The sequence below is a fragment of the Ixodes scapularis genome, unplaced genomic scaffold, assembly GCF_016920785.2.
Source record: "Ixodes scapularis isolate PalLabHiFi unplaced genomic scaffold, ASM1692078v2 ptg000460l_1___fragment_1__unscaffolded, whole genome shotgun sequence".
Taxonomy (NCBI): domain Eukaryota; kingdom Metazoa; phylum Arthropoda; class Arachnida; order Ixodida; family Ixodidae; genus Ixodes; species Ixodes scapularis.
In genome coordinates, this window is record NW_024609981.1 from 1,290,213 (window position 1) to 1,313,994 (window position 23,782).

At 43.4% G+C, this 23,782-nt stretch overlaps 1 protein-coding gene across 1 annotated transcript in view; it reads left to right on the forward strand.

Moving 5' to 3' along the window:
* Positions 1-23,782, forward strand: part of LOC115315959 (A disintegrin and metalloproteinase with thrombospondin motifs 7-like) — a 94,251-nt gene that overhangs the window by 15,300 nt on the left and 55,169 nt on the right. Inside the window, 2 exon segments of the mRNA XM_040213691.1 lie at positions 1,125-1,217; positions 15,502-15,628. Of these exon segments, the coding sequence (XP_040069625.1) occupies positions 1,125-1,217; positions 15,502-15,628 (220 nt within the window).

The window sequence follows — 23,782 nt, forward strand, 5'->3', positions numbered from 1 at the left end:
ATATAATCAACATATGCCCCGTTCTTCAGCTTTCATGTTGCGATTCACGATCCGTGACACGTGCTGATAAACTTTAGGGAAGGCAAACTTCACATACTTAACAATAGATTGGTGTTTCTTATTTGACATGATGTTATTAAATGATAAAAAAAACACTTTCGCGTTTATGGGCATAAAAATTGGTATTTTTAGGTGTCAACTCAGATTTTTAAAAAAAGAAAAAAATTCACGAGAAGTAATGCGTAATTTACTTTTGTTTAACAAACTTTTGAGACATTTGTTTCTTCAGAATTTACTGTTACAAAATGTAATCGAATAAATATTTTGCTTTGTATTGATGAATTTTATATTGATGAAATGTGTTTTTTTTTTAAAACCACATTTCATCTAACAGTTCCATCTTCTACGACAATATTTGGCGCCACCAAAAACAGTTTGGTGTTCTACAATGTTCGACTATACTTCGTTTCAGCTTTGGTCCGAGCGCGGCCGATGTTATGAGCCGAAGGGCCAATCAAACAGCGAAAGAGGCACAACGTCATGGCGTGCTCTGCAGTTGATAGGACCAGCCGGTATTCGCCGTCTCTCTGTGCGCGCTCCTCCGCCGGCTAGTCAAGCGCAGAGAGCACGCCATGACGTTGCGCTTTTTACGCTGTTTGATTGGCCCTTCAGCTCATAACATCTGCCGCGCTAGAACCGAAGCTGAAACGAAGTATAGTATGCCAGTGTAACATCCCTGCCGTCGACTTTGTTGTTTGATATTAGGCGCGCTTGTCAGCGAAATGACGGATGAAACGATGTCCTTTTCATTTTTCTGCCCGCGAAACACCTGACAGTGTTTGCGCTCCGGCGTAGAATTAGTAAGTACGTGAGAGTGACACGGTGAAAGAACAAAAAATAAATAATTCGCGGGTTCTAATTTTGGCGACGCGGTGGGATCTGAATATAGATTCCAATGTGTTTACATTTTACTGGAGTTCTTTGCGGGACCTATTTTTCGCGAATCATAATCGATTCGTGAAATTCGCGAAAAATAGATCTTTGTAAAACTTAAATTGTTTACCATTTAACGTTTCTCAAAAGTTTGTCATACATCATTCAGTTCGCGTTGGGTGTTTTTTTAGATGAACGGCAAATATATGGAACGTAACCTGTACCATGACAAAGAGAAAATGGCGGCGGTTGAGGTGAAGGAGAAGAATGTAGCTGTGGAACTGGTAAGATACTTCTAAGAGTGATTTCAATGGTGCACAACCTTGAACAAGCAGTCTTCTTAATAAAATTGGCCAGATCTAATATTAGAGATATTTCACATGCCCTGCTCAAAACTCAAACTGATATGTTCTCAACCTACCGGTTGTGTGGGATGAACCGTGTTTTTATCGAAAAGTCCTACTACTGAAAATTGGTAGTGCTCAGAATACATCCAAATCTAAACATAGCGAAATCATGAATTGTTAGGTATGCATAACACGGGTTTATTTACAAGGCCGACTTTGGCCGCGTACAAGAGTCGAAGAGGTAGAAAACGGAATGGCGAACAGTGAGTCCTTCCACGTCCGCCTACTGGAGAATGGCGCTGCCATCGCTCACAGTTGCCCGATCTGCTGCATACACAACATCCCTTCCCCCCTACGGAACGTAGTCCTGGTAACGCTGTGGGGGTCTTCTCTCACGTTAGGGGTACCTAGAAGCTAAAGTTGTTGCAGATTGGCTAGGAGAGGTGGTGGGGCTGGCGGGTAGACTTGGACTTGGAGAATCTTCATTCGCCCCCGGTAGTTGTGGGTCCTGGCCAACCACAGGGGAGTGATCACCATCGGTCGTGTCACCACAAGTGTCACTGGCAGCTTCACCAAGGTCTAGTGGACTGGCACGGTTGCGGAGTTGATCCAAGTGCCTTCGCCAAACGCGACCGTCGGACAGACGAACTTGGTACGACAGGGGTCCTGTGACTGAAGCGATGAACCCGGGAACACACTTGGTGCTTCCTTGATAGTTCCGTGCATACACCGTATCGCCGGGACAGGATTCCCGAACTCGTTAAGAACCGTCTTGGAAGTAACGCTCCAGAGAAGATCCATCCGGATGAAATGGCAGATCGCAGTCGTCTCCCCATCAGAAGTTCAGCCGGACTCTTCCCCGTAGTTGTACTGGGTAAGATGTGCTGGGGGCACAACATGTTGCCCTATCTCCTTGAGCTTTGTTGCCCAATCTCCTTGAGACAACTTGCGTAGCACTTGTTTTGTTTCCCGTACCATCCTCTCAATCTGCCCATTGGAGGACGGGTGATAGAGTGCGACTGTGATGTGCCGGATCTGATTCTTGTTTGCAAACTCAGCAAACTCTTCTGACGTGAACGCAGTTCCATTGTCCGACACTAAAACTTCGGGAATGCCAAAGCGCGTTAATATCGCTCGAAGTTCCTTGAGTAGTGCTCTGGCCGACACTGATTCCATCAAGGAAACTTCCAACCACTTGGAATGCGAATCGACGACCAGCAGAAAAACCTTCCCTTTGAAGGGACCGGCAAAGTTAATGTGCAAAGGAGACCAAGGGTTCTTCGTGAACTCCCATGGGTGCACCGGTGCCTTGCTGGGAGCTTGTCGAGTTTCTTGCCACATTTGGCAGCCAGCTACCTTGCGTTCGACGTGACTGTCGATGCCCGGCCACCACACTGTGCTGCGTGCAAGAGCTTTCACCCGCACTACTCCAGCGTGCGTGGTGCGTAGGGTCCCGAGGACTTGTGCCTGTGCGGGTTCTGGAATCACAACACGAGATCCCCAGAGCACACAGTTTCTGTAGCTCGACAGTTCGTTCTTCCTGGCCACAAAGGGGCAGAATTCCTCTGGCAGCTTCCCTGAGGGCCAGCCTTGCAAAATCCAGCGTTGCACACGCGACAGAACCGGGTCAGCCCGTGTTAATGCTGCGATCTTGGTAGAATCTAGTGGAACCTCCGGCGCTGCCTCCAGCAGCGAGATGTCTCCCAATGGTGGCTCGTGCCCATTCTTGACAGGAAGCGGAAGACGACTGAAAACGTCGGCATGTCGCAGCTTGGAGCCAAATACGTACAACAGTTCGTAGTTGTATGCAGAAAGTTGCAGACTCCAGCGCAACATCCGAGGTGACAACATGGCAGGAACAGGTTTGGCCTGGTGCAAGAGGCCCAGCAACGGCTTATGGTCTGTCAAGAGTTGAAACTTCCGACCAAAAGCGTACTGGTGGAATTTCCGAACACCAAATAGCAAAGCCAGAGCCTCCCGGTTTATCTGCGCATAGTTACGTTCTGCTTTTGGCAAAGTTCTTGAGGCAAAGGCCATTGGTCTTTTAACGCCGTCTTCTCCCACTTGGCTCAGTACAGCACCCAGCCCGCACGCAGACGCGTTACAAGCCAGCCTTATGGGACGTGACATATCATAGTGTGCTAAGACGGCTGATCATTCCAGCAGGCTCTTGGCACTCTGGTACGCCTTTGCTTCAGTCTTTGTCCAAATCCATGCCTTGTCCTTGTCCAGGAGGCGGTAAAGTGGCTCCAACACATGTGAAGCTCCTTTCAGGAAACGGCCATAGAAATTTAAGGCTCCCAAGAACGACTGTAGCTCCTCCTTGTTCACTGGTTCCGGAGCAAAGGGCTTACTCCGTCCTTGTTGATACGGTACCCCAGGTACTGTACCATATGCTAGCGGGAGGATCACTGCGTGCACGCAGTGATCCTCCCGCTAGCATATGATACAGGTACGTCAGTTCCTTGTCCCTGAATGCACACTTGTCGGCATTCAGACGAAGCCCATCGTCTTGGAGACGCTGCAGCACCTTACGCAACCGTTCGTCGTGCTCGGCGACTGTTCGTCCACCAATGAGGATGTCATTCAGAAAACACTGAACTCCTTCGAGTCCGTTTAGTACTCCTTCCATGTACCGTTGGAAGATGGCTACTGCCACTGCCACACCAAACTGCAATCGCGTCACCTTGAACAGGCCCTTGTGTGTAGTCATGGTCTGCAGCATGGCGGTGTCCTCGTCGACACAGAGCTGTTGGTAAGCTTGATCCAAGTCAAGCCGGGAAAACACCGAGCAACCTCCCAGTCTTGCGAGCAGTTGCTTTGGAGTGGGCAGTGGGTAAGTCTCCCACTTGACGACTGGGTTGAGCGCTCCCTTGTGGTCTCCACAAATCCTCATCTTTCCATTCTTCTTTAGAAACGGAACAATAGGCGTCGCCCAACGAGAATGGTTGACCGGAACATAAATTCCTTGCTCCACCAACTTCTCGATGGCTTCGTCCACTTTCGGCAGAAGAGCGAAAGGTACTTGCCGCGACTTGTGGAACTTGGGTGTGGCTTGCTCCTCCACTTCAATCCGCACCGGAGGACCTGTCCTCTTCCCTAACCCAAGCTTGAACACATTTGGGTAGTCCTCCAGTAGAGTTTTGTCGAAAGGTCGCGGGTTACCGACCCGTTGTTGGAATTCGTCCGGTCCTACTGGGAGCATTACATCGACCCAGTGAGCCAGCATACGAGACTCGTCTTCAAGGGAGTGGTGAGCATGAACGTGCTTCTCTCCGGAGATGCGACGGAAGCAGTGCCTTTTCTGACGGAAATGGTGCTGTTTCTGATGGACCTCCCATGGCATCGGAAGGGCAAGTACGACACGCTGGGTTACATCGCCGAGCTCATGGGCTGCGAGCGCCTGCTGATGCTCAGGCCGCAGTTAGTCAGCGGACTCCTCTCGGCGGCTGAAGAACCGGCCATGTGCTCTTACCTAAAAGACCTGGTGCAGAAGCTCGGCTCCTGCACAAGAGCGAAGTCTCCGCTGCCGAGTTTGAGCGTGCCTGGCTCGCTCCTTTTCTCGAGTCAATGCGGGAGCCCTTCAGGCACCTCTCTGTGCCCCTGTTTCAGCACGTGCTCCCCGCCCTGATCACCATTCACCCGGGCACGACACAGTTTGTGCTTGGGAAGCTCTCCGAACGCAGGGGTGACTTTGTGCCGGCCATTCTCAAGTGCCTACTTTTGGACAGGTCGCCCATTGAAGCCGGAGACCTGGAACTGCGGCGCAACGTCATCGACCAGGGAATGTGCCACAAGAATGTCCAGGTTCGGCTAGACACTCTTCAACTCCTTGCAGAGCATCCAAAGTCCTGCGAACCCCCGAAACCCTTCTGCCTCGACGCTTTGCGTGGGTTTCTGCATACACAACATGCATGTACCGAAGCTTGATAACATGCAGTTATTCGATTCAACACTGTCAAGCGATTGATTTTTGAAACTACCAGATTTGTGTACTGTCAATACAAAATAAAACGTCGAAGTCTGAAATTATATTTACCTATTGAACTAAAATTTAGTTTTTAATGCGAAAGCGTTAACTATCCCATGGAGTGGAGCCGCCGCCGTATGTAACCACGAAAGAACATAAAAGAAATGCCCATTCTCCCATTGGCTGTGCCAAAGGGCTCCTAGGTAGCCATTCGCGGCCGCTTCACGAGAGCGCACGCTCGGCAGCTCGTGTCAGGTGTTGCCGGAGGGGAGGGGGGAGGGGGGAGGGAAGGGGGCGGGAAGCTGCATCCACTTTTGCTTCTCTGGGCGCGGCGGAACATGGCGACGCCTGAGGCATCTATGTCGCCGGTGGCCGCAACCTCGGCAGAAGCGACACCTGGCCGTCCACGCCAGTACACCCCAGACGAGCTAAGGACGTTGAAGGATGACATTTATGCTTTCGCATTCACAACTAATAAGAACTGCTTAGATATCCTCGAAATCTATTAACAACAGTCATTGAAAATATCTAGCTTTACAATAAATGCTATGTATAAGGTCTGGTAATGCTTATTTCATTTGCCGCCTGTATCCCTTATCTAATTTCTTAAGGTTGATTAAGTGTTTGAGTTAAAATAAAAAAATGAGGGCAAAGTATATTCGCAAAAGTGCTTTTACGTATCATTAATAACACATTCAATTTTTTACATGGAATTCATGAGGGTCAAATTTATTCCTGTTTCCACTTCGCGTATAATTACCTGAATGTGCTTTTCATCGTTATCAAGATGTGAGATAACTTTTATATTGAAATACGACTTTTTTTTACTTTCTAACATAATTTTATTCTCGCGGATGGAATATAGTAGGTAAGTATAAAACTGAAAATGAAGGTTTCACTGACGAATGTTTGCAGAAACAAAAAGAAAGGTCGAGCGTCGAAAAAGCAGAACTGACGGTAGGGGCCTCGACGTGACAGCCCGCTACCGCGATAGTGCGATAATCAGTCGGCAAGGCCACGCTGGGATTCTTATCATTACAATCGCTGACAAAAACATTCGGCCTAGAATGCTTGAGCCATAGAGTAATGCACACAAGATAAAGAGCGGACACTACCATAGGCCCCAGCGGCTCAGGTAGACGAGTGACAGGTAGCGCTCCTAGCGAGCGGCATTTAGCATAATCGGATTCCGGTTCCGGTCAAGTTAGTTTCAGTTTCAGTTTGGGCGTTTCTGCTCCGGTTCTCCGGTGCCCTTCTCTCCCTCTTTCCTCGCCACCTCGCTCCTCGCTCGGCTCCCGGGAGCTCCTCGACTCCCAAAGCCGCTGTTTTTTTTTGTTTTTTTTTTTCTAATATTGATGCACTTTTATTTCAATTTTCACGCTAGAATCCGTGCAAAATGTGTCAAGCAATATTTTAAATTACTTCACAAAACATAGGTGTATTTCTGGTTCATTCCCTATTGTAAAACATTGAAGTTACACAATCGGCACATTCACTCCTGGCTGGTGGAGCATTTTGGGGTCAACTGCAGTAAGTGGTTCGAAAACATTTCATTAGACCACATTCGTGTATACATAATTTACTTCAGAAGCTCTGTATGTTTTATACGAACCAGATGCTCACAAAAATAAAATTAATATAAAGGAGCTCGGCCTATCGTACACTTCGTAATAGATTCTTACGGAACCAAGTTAACAAAAACTTTCTACAGAGAACATGCTGAATGATCCATTCACTTCCACGCCGACTTGGGCACGGGAAGTAAGTGCAGAAAAAAAATAAGGCATCGCTATCATTTCCAGTCATAAGAGTACAATAAGAGTGAATAGTACACACCGGATAGCACAAATTCCCAATTTCCGGCTAATATAAAAAAACACCAATTTGCATAGCCTCAAACTCACTGCGGGCAAGCTGTTACCAAACAATGAGAGCTCTATTCAAAATCTGATAAGATTTTGAATAAATATTTCCGGAAATTGTTCAGGAAAGAAGTATGGCTTCAGAAAAAGCGGCTAAAAAATATGCACAGTGGATGCAAAAGTGGATACATTTTCTTTCGAATATGTTTAGCCTCTATACACTATTTTCTATAAAAATTCTGTAGAAAGTGAATAAATATTTTTGTTAGGGAGCCGTGATGCACATTTGCTAGGAAAAAAGGAAACAAATGCTTGGAGTGCAAGCAGCACCGCCCAAATAATAAGCACCTTCTGTTTTTGGTTTGGCAACCGCCCCCGTTATAATACACAATTAGCAGTTAAACCTGTCTAGTTGCTTACCAGCCACTGAAGAGTGCAACGGAACTTAGCCCAAATTCTGGTTAAGTAAACGAACATGCCAACACTAGCGTATTCTGTAAAACATTTTTAAAAACCTGTTGTGGCACTCCTCTGAGCAAAAGCTAAAACCACCCAGACCCAGACCTGATGGTGTGCAATACAAGGCGGCATACACTCCTCGAACATGTGCCACACTCTCTATTATAGAAAAAAAGTCACTTTTTAGTTGCTGAATGAGATTAAAGGCAGCCTGTGATGGTATTACTAAGTTCCCGAAGAGTTTTTCTGGCACGTGGCATGCTTTAAGCACAAGAAACTATTGTGAGGCCTGATCAAGTTATCAGACTCATCCCATAGCAGCTGAGAACAGCCACAGCTGTGCATTGTCTGTTCAAGCACAAGCTTGATCAAATAGCCCCAAACATAATAAGTGGACGAGTCATTAATCGTGTTAGACCTGATGTCTGATGCCAGCTCAGAAATATCTTCTAATGGTGGGAAGTTATCAATTGGAGGACATTCCACATTGTCTAAAATTGAACTTTCATGGTGCGAGGATATTGGCAACTCCTTGAGGAGGTCAGCTTTGTCATCCTCTACGTTTACATTGTTTGACAGCTTGAACAGTTTCTTTATACCTATGGGTTTTAGTCCGAAGGTGAACTGATGCACATTTGGGTTTTTTGCAACCCAGCATTTGTCGTATATAGCTCCAAAAACTTTCTCAAGTGGGTCTTGCTGCAGGCGTCCTGTAAGTAAGAATTTAAAGTTATGGCTGTTTGTAAGCTCATCCCAGAGCATAAGGACAGTTTTTATAGTAACTTGCACCCTATGATGGCTTGTGGTTACCTCCTACTTTGGAACTGCCATGCTGAAATCCATCCGAGTTGCTGGCGAAGGAAATCGAGTATTTCAGATTCTCCCTCCAGACTGGCATGACGCAACTTCTGCACTGTCTTCTTGAATTGTGAGCTATTTAGACAATCAAAAAGTATCTACCACCGAAATAGGATGTAGCCATGGCTGCCTCGGGAAGCTCCTTGGCATAAACAAGATATATGATTGCAAGAAAGAGTGAGGCATTCAGTACCTGTGCGGCACGATTTACTTCCATGTTTCTGAAAGGTTTTTGAAAAATTTATCTCTCAGTACGTTTCGGAGCCAATTGCAACCTCATCTGATGGGTAGGACGATAAAGTTCAACAATATGGGACCACCCAATGACCTCATTTCCAATGCAAAGCTTGTGTGCTTGGAGATTGCTCTAGGTTGTTTTGGGTAGGTGCGGAACATCAAAGATAAAGTAAAAATATTCGTTGTCAAATTCAGAAAATGGCTTATCAACACACACACCGTTGGTTGGCCAAGCCTACGTTTGAAGACCCATAGTCACAGACCAGAGCCTTTACTGTGAATTCAACAGTCTTAAGGTTCCGAATGAGAGAACTGAGGAGACTTCGTTTAACAGAAGACGTTGTTGGAGAGTGCCAAACAGTGGATATAAGGGGCTAAGTCCACCCCACCTCCTAGAAATTCAAGAGAGCGCAACAACCAAGGCTCTATCTGCAATGTTAGAGATTCGTTCAACACCGTCATCTGTAAATCCATGAAAAATGTCGTGTGCAGGGTCGTGAGTTGAGTCCTTTTTTAAAACAATCTCATCGAAAATCAAGATGCACACACGATCAAGTGCAGCACGACAGCCCGGCGGAAACAACAGCGCAAGGAACTTAAACCGATCGGCTCCACAAATTCACGCCAAGCATGCGAGCACGCGGGCGGTCATGCGTCACCTTGATTAATGCAAAGCGTTGACCAAACATGACGCAGCAGAAAGCACAGACGGACGGCACGGACGGCACGGACGAACGACGCACGGACGAGCAGAGGCCATGCAGAATAATGCAGAGGCGACGGCTTGCAGGCGTGCAGGCCATGGCAGGCGCTATTCATCACGTGGTTTTTGTGACGTATTTGATTGAAACTATTTAGTCGTTTTAAGTATTTAAATCATTATAGAGCATCACAATTTAAAAAATAAATACTTCTCGGAGAAAGAGCTCTAATTAATATTAGCCAAATTAGAGAAAAGCGCCACGTAGCGGAGGGCATTAAACGCACTCACTATCAGGGCCGCGAATCGGCTTCTGTGTCCTCTCTTTACGTTTACTATATTACTCTATGCTCGAGCGTCGAACACTCGGGCGACTATCTTGGCAAGGTTGTGTTCTCCTCTCTATCAATTACTTCTGGTGTCTCTACTTCGAATTTTCGAGGGTCGAACATTTGGGGTAAGGGTAAACGCGAATATTTTAAAATTATGGAATGACTTTCCGCCTATTGACGTGGCATTACTCCCCCCTAAAAAGAACGCATCATCTCGATTCAACTTAAAAAAAAAATCAACACAAACTTACACCAAATGACAGTAGATGGTAAGGTGCGGGGCTTCTGAACCATGACGATTCCTCAGTCCTGTCGTGCATATTATGGCTTGAGGCGAACGGCGTGCACTACTTCACGTCGTTACTCCCGGCATCCTGATAGTCGGTTTCTGTTGGAAATAACCTCATAATTCAAGTCGGCAAGGCGGTGAATGACCTTGTAGGATCTAAAGTACCGTCATAACTTTTTCTCGCTGATGCCGCGGCAGCGAATGGGCGTCCACACACAGACCCTCTCTCCGGGCTCGAAGTGGGCGTCGCGACGACGAAGGCTGTATCCGGCGGCGTCGAGATGTTACTGGGTCTGAATCCGAAAGCGTACCTCTTCCGCCCGCTGGGTGACACCTGGGCTTCGTCGATGATGCCGCCTGCGGGACAGTGGAGCAGCATCGCGTCGAGCTTCGTCGGCACCTTTCTAGCTTGCACGAGCTGAAACGGGGTTACTTCTGTGGATTCTTGAACCGCCGTGTTGTAAGCAAACGTGACGTAGGACCTCGTCCCGTATCTTTTGCGCTATGTCCCCTTACATCAAGATGATTTCGGCGATGGTCTTGTGGAGCCGTTGTCTCAGTCCTTTGGTTTGCGGATTGTACAGTAGCTCGACGATGGATAGTGTGGCTCAGCCAAAAGATCTGCTGAGTCAGCTGGACCATGAACGCTGACCCTCGGTCAGTTATCTGGAATTTGAGGGTTCAGTGCCGGAGAACGACGGATTCTACGAAACAGTTGACGGCCTTTGCAGCAGTGCCAAAGGCAAAGGCTGTTTTCTCGGCATATCGTGTCAGGTAATCTGTGGGTACGATTATGGAGCGGTCCCATGACGCCGACGCTGGGAAAGGTCCTGGTATGCTGATTCCGATCTGCAGAAAAGGAGCAATAGGCGGCGCATTCGGTCACAGGGGTCCTGATGAGTTTGTTAGACTTTTTTTTTTGCGGCGTTTGAACTCAAGATACAGTCTTGTGTACTGGAGAACTCTTTTCAAGAGCTTATGCCAGTAGCACTTCTTGCGAATTCAATCAAGAGTTCTACTGCAACCGAGGTGTCTGGACGTCGGCTAGTCATGGCCAGGCTTGGAAGATCTATACTCTTAAACACCGGAAGGAATCACCAAGAACCACTTTGAGTTGCTGTCTCCGAAGTTATTTTTGTAAAATACGCCCTGTAGAATGGGTAAGATTAGCAATGCTTTTCAGAAGATACTGGGAACTGTGCTCTTTCGTACGCTGAATTGGTTGATCAGAGCGCGCAGTACAATATCGTGTCACTGAAGTTTTAAAATTTTGTTTACTTTTACTGCTCTCAGAAAGATCTCGTCATCCTCGACGTTGGATGCGGTGGGAGCTGACTCGAAGAGTGCTCTGCTATGACTAGTAGACTATGGTCACCTCGGAATCCTGCAGCCGTATTCTCCATCGAGCGAGGCGTCCTAATGGCTATTTATTTATTTATTTATTTATTTATTACATGTACCCTCAGGGCCTTTGGCATTGAAGAGGGGAGTGGTTACAAAAATGGTGTTGGAGTAAAAGAAAGCAGTTACTAGAAATACAAAAAAAAATGGCGTCTATTCATACAATATTAGTTAAGGTGTTCTTGAACAGGTGGAGGTCTTCGATTGAAGCTTTTGGTACGGGAAGGCGATTCCACTCTTCTGATGTGCGTGGGAGAAATGACTGAAAAAAAGCATTAGTCCTGCACGATGGGACACCGACCTTATGGACGTGATCTAATCGAGATGAAACGTATTGGGGAGGTAATATAAGTTCGGTGCGGAGATGGGGGTGATAAAATAACTTGTGAAAGAGGCAAAGACGAAAGTTTTTACGACGAGATGACAAAGACGGTAAGTCAAGGCTGAATTTCATTGTGGTTATGCTCGCAGTTCTGTTATAGTTGGACAAGATAAAGCGAACAGAGTTATTCTGGACCATTTCGAGTGAGTGAATTAGATTTTCATGACAAGGGTCCCAGGCTGAAACGGCATATTCAAGTTTTGGACGAATTAGTGTTTTGTAAAGTAAAAGTTTTAGAGATGAGGGAACTTTTGCAAAATTACGTCGAAGATATCCCAACATACGGTTAGCGTTATTAATTATATATGTTATATGAACTGTCCAAGTGAGATTTGATGTGATGTGAATACCAAGATATTTATAACTAGTCACAGCATCTAGGGGCGAGTTATGAAGATGGTAAACAGGTAGATTATGATTTTTCCTGGACACCCGCATAAATTTACATTTGTTAATGTTCAATTGCATGCACCACGTTTTGCACCAAACAGAAATAGCGTTAAGATCGGACTGGAGCGTGTTAATGTCATTTTCACAAGTTATTTCCCTAAATACAACACAATCATCGGCAAACAAATGAATATGGGAAGAGACACAAGAGGGTAGATCATTAATGTATATAAGAAAAAGAAGAGGTCCGAGCACAGAGCCTTGTGGCACACCGGAGTGAACGCCACTCGGCTGAGAGAGGTGATTATTCGCTACAATGAACTGCGAGCGGTTAACCAGAAAACATTCAAGCCAGATAAGAAGTTTTGGGTCAAGGTTAAGTTGGTGCAATTTATAGAGTAATAGCTTATGGCTTACCTTATCAAAAGCTTTTGAAAAATCTAAAAAGATGCAATCGACTAATGAGGAATGGTCAAGAATAACATTTAGTTTATGAAGGACTGATACCAATTGTGTTTCACATGAGTAGGTTTTTCGAAAGCCATGTTGTGACGACGTGAAAAACGAATTAGATTCAAGGAAGTTGGCGAGGTTCGAAGATAGTATATGTTCGAAAATTTTACATGGGATGCTGGTTAGTGATATTGGTCGGTAATTAAGTGGAGAATGCTTGTTACCTGATTTATGAAGTAGAATCACCTTCCCGACCGTCCACTCAGCTGGAAGACAACCATTATCGATGGTCTGTTGAAAAATTTTTGACAGGATAACTGAACAATAAACGCTCGTACATTTTAAAAATTTGGGGCTGATGAGGTCACAACCAGGAGCGGAGGAAAGTTTAAGTGATCTAATTATGCTTTCGACACCTAAAGGACCTATGATTATCGGGAACATAGCAGGGTAGTCGTAAGAATAGGTATTTGGTAGTGAGATGTCGGAAGTTACAGAAAAATTACGCGTAAAAATTTCATTGAAGATAAACGGACATTGATGAGGGGGAATGAGATTCCCTGAACTGTCAACTAATGAAATATTATCATCATCAGCAGGATTTATCACGCGCCAAAATTTTTAATGTCGGTTACAAGCATGGATGGTAAGGTAGTATTATGGTATTTTTCTCTGGCTGTTTTAATGGCCGCCACGTATTCATCAGAAGCCAGTTTGTAAGCGGCCCAACGAGCATCGTCTGATGATGAATTGGCCGATCTGTACAATCGCTTTTTTCTGTTAGTTGGCGAGCGAACGCAACGAGTGGATATATGTATATATATATATATATATATATATATATATATATATATATATATATATATATATATATATATATACAACGGGCATGGCGGCGGGAGGCCGAAGGCGTAGGTATACAACTGGCAAGAAAAAACCCTTAGTGAAAACAGCAACAACGGACGATTTAATCTTCGACGTTTCGGCCGGAGTCCTGCCGAAACGTCGAAGATTAAATTGTCCGTTGTTGCTGTTTTCACTACGGGTTTTATATATATATATATATATATATATACATACCCAGTAGTGCTTCCGTTAGCGCGCGAAGATATGTGTTCTTAGTCCGAGCTTTGCTGCTGTAACGAAGTACGTTGACGAAGAATAAAATCTTTCAGCACAGTTTTAAGAAAAAGAAAATTCCCGACGTTTTAGGACCATCTCGGTCCCTTGTCCACGGGTGACCGTCAGGTGCACAGAAAAAGTGCTGCTGATGTAGGCAGGCTGAGTTCTGGTTTTTGATGATGTGGCAGAGTCCTGAGACGTACAGGACTCGGAGACTTCCCGAAGACCTGTTCATGATTTCTTTTGTTTTCTGGATTGAGCAGGACTCCAGGTGCAGACATTTCCGCCAGTGCCACCCTATGAGGGGTTTTCGAATGTGTCGAAAGACTCGCAGTGACCTGATTTTGCTTCGTGTTCGGCGAGGGCGCTTAGCTTGAACGTAGACTTTTTCACGTCGTATTTTTGGCGGTTTCGGGAAATATTTGGTTTCCTCCACGTAGGATAGCAGGGCAGTTCACGTACGGGATGTGGTAGACGAGGCATCGAGACATATCCTTTCCCTGTCTCTTTTTGGGGAGATGGAGTCGGTGACGGATGGTGGACACCGGCTTGTGAGTCACCGCGATCCCATGTTTACAAAGGAGACATCCGATGGCTTCCCTGACGTACCTCACGTACGACAGGCAGACACTGCTGGAATGAGCCGGGAGCTTGCACATATGGGGTGGCGTAGCTTCTTGTGGATCCTGTTGATGAAACTTTTGAAATAGCCGTTGCTTTTTAGAACTATAATTTTATTGAGAGTTTTTCAAGTCTAAGAGTAGAAAACACACGGCGATGGCTGGTTTGTGCTAACAGCTTCATGGAGTGTAAGTCTAACCACAGAAACGAAGACGGAAAGCAATCTTTCAGTGGATTGTTCATCACCTGTAAGGAAGGACTGCTAATAATGTTCGTATAAATATCGATAGGTAACCATGGTTTGTTCAGCTCATAGATTGTTTAAATGTACTTCCCGGCACCGTTCTTCCTTTAGCGCCCAGGTCAAATTCGAGAATTCCCTACGTATGTTGCTCGAAGAGAAAACTCTGCTAACGAATGTCTGTGCGCGCTTAGAAGGAAGTACGTGTTCTAACACCGATCTATCGCCTACCTCTTGTGTCTGCCTATTTTTAAGTTCTTTTATTCGCGATAGACATCATATGTTATGTAAGTCACTATTTTGTATTTTCACTATTTGTGGGTCTTTTAAACGACTGCAGCAATGCATAATAAATAATTAAATAAATCCTCATATTTCTGTTCAATATCATTGGGTATTATTCGCCATTAATAATTTATTTAGATATTTCTGCTTCAACAAACAAAATTAAACTCGCTTGATAGGTATATTTTGTTTATTTTTTTAATTCTTGAACTCACTAATTAGTTGAAGAAGTCCGCCTGAAGCTTGCAGGGTAATTGGTATTTCAGTGCGTCTGGAACGCCAATTGTAGGGCAAGCATCAACCTAACACCCTAATGAATGATTGAAAACGAGCGTGCTCGTGAATAATTACGAATACTTGAAAGGATAAAACATCAGGGCCGAGACGGAAACAGGAAATCTTTCAGAATCTTGTTTCCGTCGCCGTCCTAGACGTTTTATCCTTTCAAGTATTGGTACCCTTATCATTATCGCTGAAATGTTACCATTTTCGAAGAAAAATACTTAAATTAATTTCGGTCAATCATTACGAAATTGTTTTTTTTTTAGAATTTGCGTTATTTGAGACGCTTTATGAGCCAATACTAACACAATATTGATTTGCCTAATTCTTTTTCCAGAGTGGTGTCATCAGCGACACACTGAGGATACTTCCTCTTCGCCTTATGGCTCGAGCTGAAGACGGGTCTATCGCACACAAGATTTTCGAAGTGGATGCACCAGTTCACCGTGCACATGACTACGTTGGTAATGGGCCGAATCTATTCATTTATAAACTGCAGATATCTTGGGGTGCATGTGTTAAAATATAAATGTGTTTAACATGTATTTTTTTAAATTTGACATTTTATTGGTTATGTCACTGTCAAGTGACAAAAATAATCAAGCACCTACTGAATTATGCGTGCATAAATAAAATTACCATATCTGGACTAATCTGCTATATTGAGTACTTGGCGTAGTGAAATGACTTACAACGTACTTACCTCACGTCGGGCTTTGACTGAAACAGTCGACGACATATCGTGACCAAAAGCGTCCTATGATTTCTAGCTTCAACTGGACTTCTGAAACACTCTATGCGATATCTTGTTTTTTTTTATTTATTGTTGAGATGATCACAATTATTTTGAGCAAGTTCTGGATGTCACGTAGCCGGGAAGGACCATAAGGCGACGCCACCCAACTATCATGCTTTGAGTTCTCGAGCAACTATCTTTTCACCTTCCAGGTGTCTAGGGCTCGCATTCACAGCAGACTGGAATTTTGCGGGAGTCTAGTAATGCTTACTACAAGTCTGTTAAGACTCACTTATGTCGTTAAGGACAGCAACTTTAGTACGTTGGCATGAAGCTTCAAGTTAAGTATTAAACGACTGTTATTTTAGGTACGTAGCGAAACCAATTTAGATATGCAGATTAGTAAATAATTATGACTGCTTTGAAAAGTGCATCATAAGGTCTTGTTCACGCATTTGAGTTACGCAAAGCAGATTTTTCAAGAAGTTAACAAACACTCAATTAAATTGGCTAAAAAACATGATAATACCGGTTCAAAATATTCTTTGCACTGCTAAACGCTCCATTTAAAACAATTCTAGCCTCCGATATAATAGAATAGGTCAACCCACTTAGATAAATATATATTTGACGTACTAACCACCAGATGTATCAGGGAGAAAATGTCCCTTCATGTAGATTTTGTTGTTTCAAGAATAATCAAGATTTACGAAATATATAACTGCACTGAAATGTTTTCTTGTGTGCGTCCAATTGAATGGAAACGTGTGCCTGGAGCATTTAATTGTAATTCTAAATTGCGAAAGCGTTTCAATACAGTCACTTTGCTAACGGTCTGCAGCCTGTACATAAGAAAGGCAGGTTTCAATGTGTCACCAAAAGAGACTATTAATTATTTAATTCATTCATTTAATAATTTATTTATGTTATGTGATCGCGAACATCCGAAGCAGTGGTATTAATGCACAGCTTGTGTATTGGGTACTAGTAAAGAACGATTGAAACGCAATAAAACATGGGTCAGCACTATCAAACTCTGCTACAGCACGGTTATTATAGAATACTTGAATGCGAGATATGAAGCTAGTTTCGATACCTTGATTTTCATCAAACGTCGCAGAGCTTCGCAAAGCTCACCTCGAAACACCAGTGTTAAAAGATGGCATTAGATCAGGGGATTCAATTATCCTTTGCAGATATTTATACAAAGAAAAAAAGAAAAACTAGGTCGCAGCGCCGAGAGGACGAAATAGTCTAACTTCGTTTGTCCACAAGTCTTTGATATTCGTAGTAAAATGTATAACGAACGTAAGGTTCCTAAAATGCGAAATAAACGTTCCTGACCCTTCTCTATTCTCTTTTTGTACGGGTGGCCAATGCTAATCCAGACAAAATGAAATTCCTGCTTGTTTCGTATTAGTGAAAAAGAGTACCGGAATACACAGGATTGCGTAGGAAAACTGCGCCCAATTCTAGCGATGACGCCCAGTTATGGAAAGTAGGCATTTATAATACTATTAACATGTGAATTATTGTGCCATGTACATCACATGTACGGGCCTAAAAACATTTTGAACGCCACCGTTAGTCTCCAGCTATCAGAATTTTTGAATATTTTTTTGAATCAATTCGACGGAATGAAGCTGACAAAGAAAGTCGCGTCTGATAGCACTCCACAATAAGACGCTTGTTCCTCATACGCTCTCCGCTTCTACGGGAAACAGCAATTTCTTCTCTGGTCGGCTGGCTGCTCCCCCAATCGGCGTTTTCACTCCAACTGGCTAAACATCGAATACATCATCTACATGGAAGGCGGAAAAAGCGCTTTTAAGTGGTCGGGCTGCACACGAATAAACAGCATGCCATTTAAGAATAACAGCCAGAACGTGTATGCCGGTGTCATGGTCCCGTCTTCCGGGCCGCTGAACAAGTCAGCAAAAATTGGACTGAATAATGCCCTCGTCCCAACAACGTTTTCACGGGACGTCGGGCAAACTGGATGTATAAACTGCAAAGGTCAAGTGGCTTACGACTGAGAACACCCCCCCCCCCCCTATCTTCGCTCTGAGGTTCTCCAACTACGCAGAAACGTCGTGGAAAGGGTGCAGCTCCCGTCACCCCTGTCCCTCTCATCGCCTCTGTATGCATCCGCGGCATCACAGTCACCCGCGACATCGACGTCCGTACAAAACCCAGCGGCTGTGCCATCCTCGAGAAAATTTCCACTCAGCGAGGTCGCCCGTCCGAATCCTGGCGTGAACCGTGATTAGCCGTCTGCTAATTAAGCCAGTGCTTCACCTCAGAACACGAGATGAGGGTTACGCACCGGTCACACCCCGGCGAAGAAGCAAGACGTCACCTAAAACCACCAAAACGAACAAGGTGACTGCTATTCCTAGGACGCCACGCCGTCTGGCGCTGTTTGTATCTCGGCTTCATCCTGAAACGAGTATCGCCGATGTCCACGCGCTAATCAAGCCCTTTTTGAAGGGAAGGTCGGTTGTTTCCAGGAAAATCGCGAGGAAGTTTGATACGTACTCTACTTTTTACTTGTCAGGCGATGAATCACCATTTAATTTATTCAACAATAGCGACGTGTGGCCAGAGGGCAACACCTTTCATCAGTTTTTGAGATTATATGACTGCTCTTGTGTTCCTTCTGTTCTTTCGCTAGACTGTGAAAACGTTGGACAAGATTAGAATAGTTCTCTCAAAGTGTACGAAATCTTCTACATAGCGTACCCGTTCATATACAATTTAATAAATGCAGAACACAATATCATCCGTCCGTCTGAAATGTGGCTATGTAAGGGAATCCCAGACGCAAATCATTTTAGTTCTAGACGGTGGTTTCCTAATTGCTGCTAAAGTTTCCCTTGTCTCGCATCAAAGGCTCGGCCTTGAATCCTATCCGGAATGTGTTTAGAAAGTAGAGCGAGTGAAGGGTTTCAATTATTTAATAGGCATCTACTACTTTCCGCCTCTGCTAGATCTGGCTGTATTTATTAACAATTTTTGAGGCAATCAATAAGCGAATTGATTTTAATATGGTGTCGAGTTCAAACATATGGCGATTTTAATTTCCCCGGTCTAGATTGGTCCTTAAGAACTGTGAATAGCAACACTATAACTTGTTTTAAGGCTATTTCATTGTTTTATTTTAATAAGCTCTGTGGCCTCCAACAACTGAGTTACTGGAGGCCACCTAATCCTTCCTTCTTTGTTGTTTTAGGCTATTCATGATGAAGAACCATCTAGCCCGCCAGCTCATCTTATTGCAATCAAAAATAGCGTAGCAAATGTTCTAGTTTTGTTCTCTTTAATACGCTAATTTTAAGTTTAAATTTGTCTGCTCATTCTTTGGTTCAGATAATGGGTTCAGACTCATGATTTTCATCCAGCTTTCACTCTCGAGTTTTCACTTCCGTTCAAGCCACGCGTGTTGCGTTATTCGTCTAATTATTGATTTTCGAAAGGTAATCATTTGAGCCGGCGACTATATGCGCCTATATGCGTCGATATAGGCGCATTTTCTATGCGCCTATATCGACGCATAGGAAATGTTGATATGGGCAATGTTCTTTTTCTGTCAAAAGTTGATCACGCTAGCGAGGCGCTTACCTCAGCTGTTAAAAGTGCTATCGACAGTTTTGCTCCATAGTTCTCATATGTCACATCGAAATTCCGTGTTTGGTTTCCAAAGAACAAAAATTTTGCGTTAAAAAGAAGCGACATTTTCACAAATTCTTTAACACAAGAACTGAGGCTTCAATCCACGCTGTGAAGGTAGCTGGCCAGCAAAACTGTGGTATCACTTGCAAAGATTTTCCACTGCACTATAGCAAATGACTGACAAAAGAAAAGTAAATGCACTTTACCAAAACATCCTTATATAAACCCTTTTCTTTGCAAACGCCACCAGGTGGTGAGCCAGTCTACGACGTCCCAGCGAACTTCCGGTTTATAAAAAGAATGAACAAAGCTCACCTTGAAACCACTGCCTGAATTGTCGATGAAACGTTTAACCACCGATTCCCCATGCGAACGCCAAAAAAAGCGAAGAAGCGGGAGATGTGTTCAAATGTTTCGAATATGATTGTAAACCAACTTGCCTCCTACAAGAAGCTAAATCGTACAGCCGAATGTCCTCGTTGAATATGCAACCTTGTTGTCCGTGTAGCATATATGCTTTCAAGCACTGGCAACATAAGCAACCTCAACATGCTTGCAATGACGGAGCGATTGGAAGTCGCTCGGGACGCAATCGGCACTTCATGTCTGTAAAAACAAAAAAAGTCGATATGAAGGACTTCGTACGCTGCCGTTGCCGCAGCAGCTTATGCAACTGCAATCTTTACCAAGTAACGCATGCGGGTAGCGCTACGTGCTTCACATTGTTCGCGCGCCTTATCAGCTGTCATGTGGTTTCGACACTTGTTTTGTGGTTTTCTTATTTTTTTATTAAAACAAGTGTCAAAACCACACTAGAGATGGTAAGGCTCGCAGGACAGTTTTCTGTCGACTACTCTATCGGCTACTGTTTTGTTGACGGACGAAAAAAAACCCGACCAACCAGTCCTATGTAGCTTCGCTGTAAAACCGGTTTTGTTCTCTTGTATGCGAAGTTTAGTATATATCGTTTCCTATCTGAACAACTTTTGAAACATAAGGAACGGCTTCATCATGTCGGTATTCAAAATGGTCCGAACCGTCGACTTAACATTGTTTGGCAGTTTGTGAAGCAGCATACACGTGAGGCTACTCAAAGCACCTGCTTGCATGATGAGTCAGACAACGCTCCCGCTTATCATTCATCACCTGCTGATGATGCAAATATTTTCGCTGCTTATTTTAAAGTGTTGCTCTATCGGCCATCAGGCTTTTCAGCCTGGGGCCAATACGATAAACTCTCATGAATCTGTGTCTTATTGAAGATTGAAAACTGCGCGAACAAGACGAAGGACAAGGGGAGATGTAGACAAACAGGGCGCTTTTCTTGTCCTCCGTCTTTTTCGCGCTGTTTTTAATCTGCGATATGTAAAACCCACTGGACTACGTCTTCACCCGACTGCACTTGTTGTCTTCTTCGAGCGTTGATATTGGTGAAATTGTCAAAACGATTCTGGAAAATGAAACCAAAGCTTTTGAGTAGTATGCCGAGTTTTATTATCAAAGAATGCTACAAACTTAAAATTCCTGTTTTGGTACATATTTGTGAAATGTCCCTAAGTTTGGGCAGCGTCTTTTTTTATTTACTTATTAATACATATAATCAAGGAATAAGCATTATAGAGGAGAGTGCTAGAGCAAATAACAAAAACTAAGGATGGGATGAAAATTGGGGAAGCAATACACAAGGAAATAAAACAACAATGGATACAAATGACTCCGACACTTCAATATATACAGTTTGCTATCCTACACACAGACATATATACAACAATATCTGTAAAATATCTCTGATTTATTCTAGTACAATTACATGAAATCCTTCAGGTATATCCTGCAAAGCAAGTTGAAACAGATCGAAATTATTAATAGTGGCTATTACAGAGGGAAGGCGGGTCCCGTCATTAGAGGTGCGTGGGATGAAAGATTTACGTATAAAAGATATACGTATGTAGTCGTTACAAATGAAATATACATTATTATTTACATATTTACATTGAAAGTTAAATACGGGCCAGTCTGAGGGAATGAAGATCCATGGCTGGTTGCTGCAGCTCGACCGACGTACTTTCGTACCTGCGATAATGTCGGGTTGCTCGTGTCTCGAGCCTTGCTCCTTCTCGGCTCGTTACCAGATGTGCGCGCTTTTGCGCGGTCTGCTGGCTTGCTCAATCTTGGTCGCTACACGCATATAACTCTTTCTAAACTTACATCAGTACCAACGCGCTCACTAACAAGAAACAAGTATACGGGATTAGTATTGCATGAAATTACCCCTACTTTATGAAGGTGATCCACCCGTGACGATCTATAAGAAGGTGGAGTTAACAGTTTATCACGTAAAGTGGTGTGATGAAAAGTTTTATGAAATATGCGGAGTCACGCATTTTAGCATCGTGATGATATCTAAAGCGCAGGCTATGAATATAAAAAAATCTCCATAAAAATGTTATTTAAATCGTATCAGATAGATTCTCTGAGCGCCGCTTTAATTAAAACTATGAATATATAGTAGCACCTTTCCACTTCCACTTTTGTCTACCAGAAGAACTGTTCGTGACTTTGTATTGCCGTATAAACTTATAAATGGGAAAATATATTGTGCGCAGCCTCTGGGGGAAGGTAATATTTATGTTCCTTTACGTGTAACCAGATCTTTTGTTAGTTTTTATGTTCACTCGCTCTGCAAAACTTCACGATTTTCTCGGGTTCAGTCGATGGATGAAACCGCCGGTTAAGCTCCTCTGGACATTTTGTTGTATTGTCCTGTAGCCAATTCAATAAGCACTTATCTGCCTCTTAATTTGTTTGATTTGTTGCTCGGCCAAAGTTTATTCTTATTTTACAATTTATTATGTTTATATTGCCTGTTGACGAAGGTGCCAAAGTGAAGACCATCTTGGTGGTTGTAGCACACATAAATGAGCATATTATTTTAATATTATTATTATACTTTTTTTTATCCAGAGGTATATTGTGTGATATGAAATCAATTTATTTTTCTTCTGATGCGTCTCGCATGTCACCGCAACGCCTAAAGGAAAGAGTCTCTATTTTTCTCATGAGATGTCAGTGCTTCACTTACATAAACAATTGCTTTTCTTAATAGTGTAGCATGTTTATTGAAAATATGGCATTCGATTATTTTCACCAGTCGAAAACAAAAATCACCCCTTTGAAATTAAGTACAAAGATTTAGGTTTTTAAGTGCTTAACTGAATTCAGTCTTATCTACTTTGAGGAAGTTCGTTGGAGAATGATCGTCCCGCTCTTTTTGGAGGGAGGATGACTGCACGAAAGTACAGTTAGGGGACCCGCGCATATATATGTGAGGTCATCTTTTACGAACATATTCAACATTTAATTTATTCTAGTACAGGAATGACTAGTCTGTGAATAGCTCAAGAAGCCAACGTTGAATATACCAATCATACTTATTTAGTTTATATATTACCATACTGCAAGTTGCGAGACCAAAGCAGGTGAGTAGGCATATTTGAAAGAACAAGCACAGCTAAGCGTAAAAACAGTTATAGAAAAGCGCACATATTTTGACTATTTACAGCCTTCAGCATTCGTGGTTAGGCAGTTCCATTGATCGACATATAAAACCAATATTTTAGCCGAGTCAGTATTAAAACAATATGGCACGAAAATATGCTTATATTTGTTTTAGTTGGGGTTGTTGAAGTTTGTGTATGTAATATATTGCTGAATGTCCATAAAGTAATCACCTTGTAGAAATTATAGTTTTTTTTTTAAATTTTACTTAACTATATACTGGCACTTATGTGAAGAAGGTTCGCATTGAACTTTATTACGGAGACAAAGTCTGTGGATCGATAGCGATTGAAGTTAAATCAGACAGCTTTACTTTGTGTGCGGTCTACTTCGTAAATTTTATTGCGTGAATAGTTCTCACACTGGGCTTCTATATTCAATGTTTGGTAATATCACTTACTTATATGCGATTGATTTATGCTCTGGAGTGGAAAAGTTACCTGCCGTCAACGTGTCCAAACTTTGTCTTAGCGATGTATTGGAAATATTTTCTAATTGTAAATTCCTGTTCCGATATGATTAAAAAAATCGCCTAGGTATTTATCCTCCATTCCATGTTTTATAGGCCATCCTCCAGTAATATAGTTTATCTGCGCTGGTTATTTTCTTGCGTTATATTAATATATACACTAGTACATTTGTTGATTTTTAT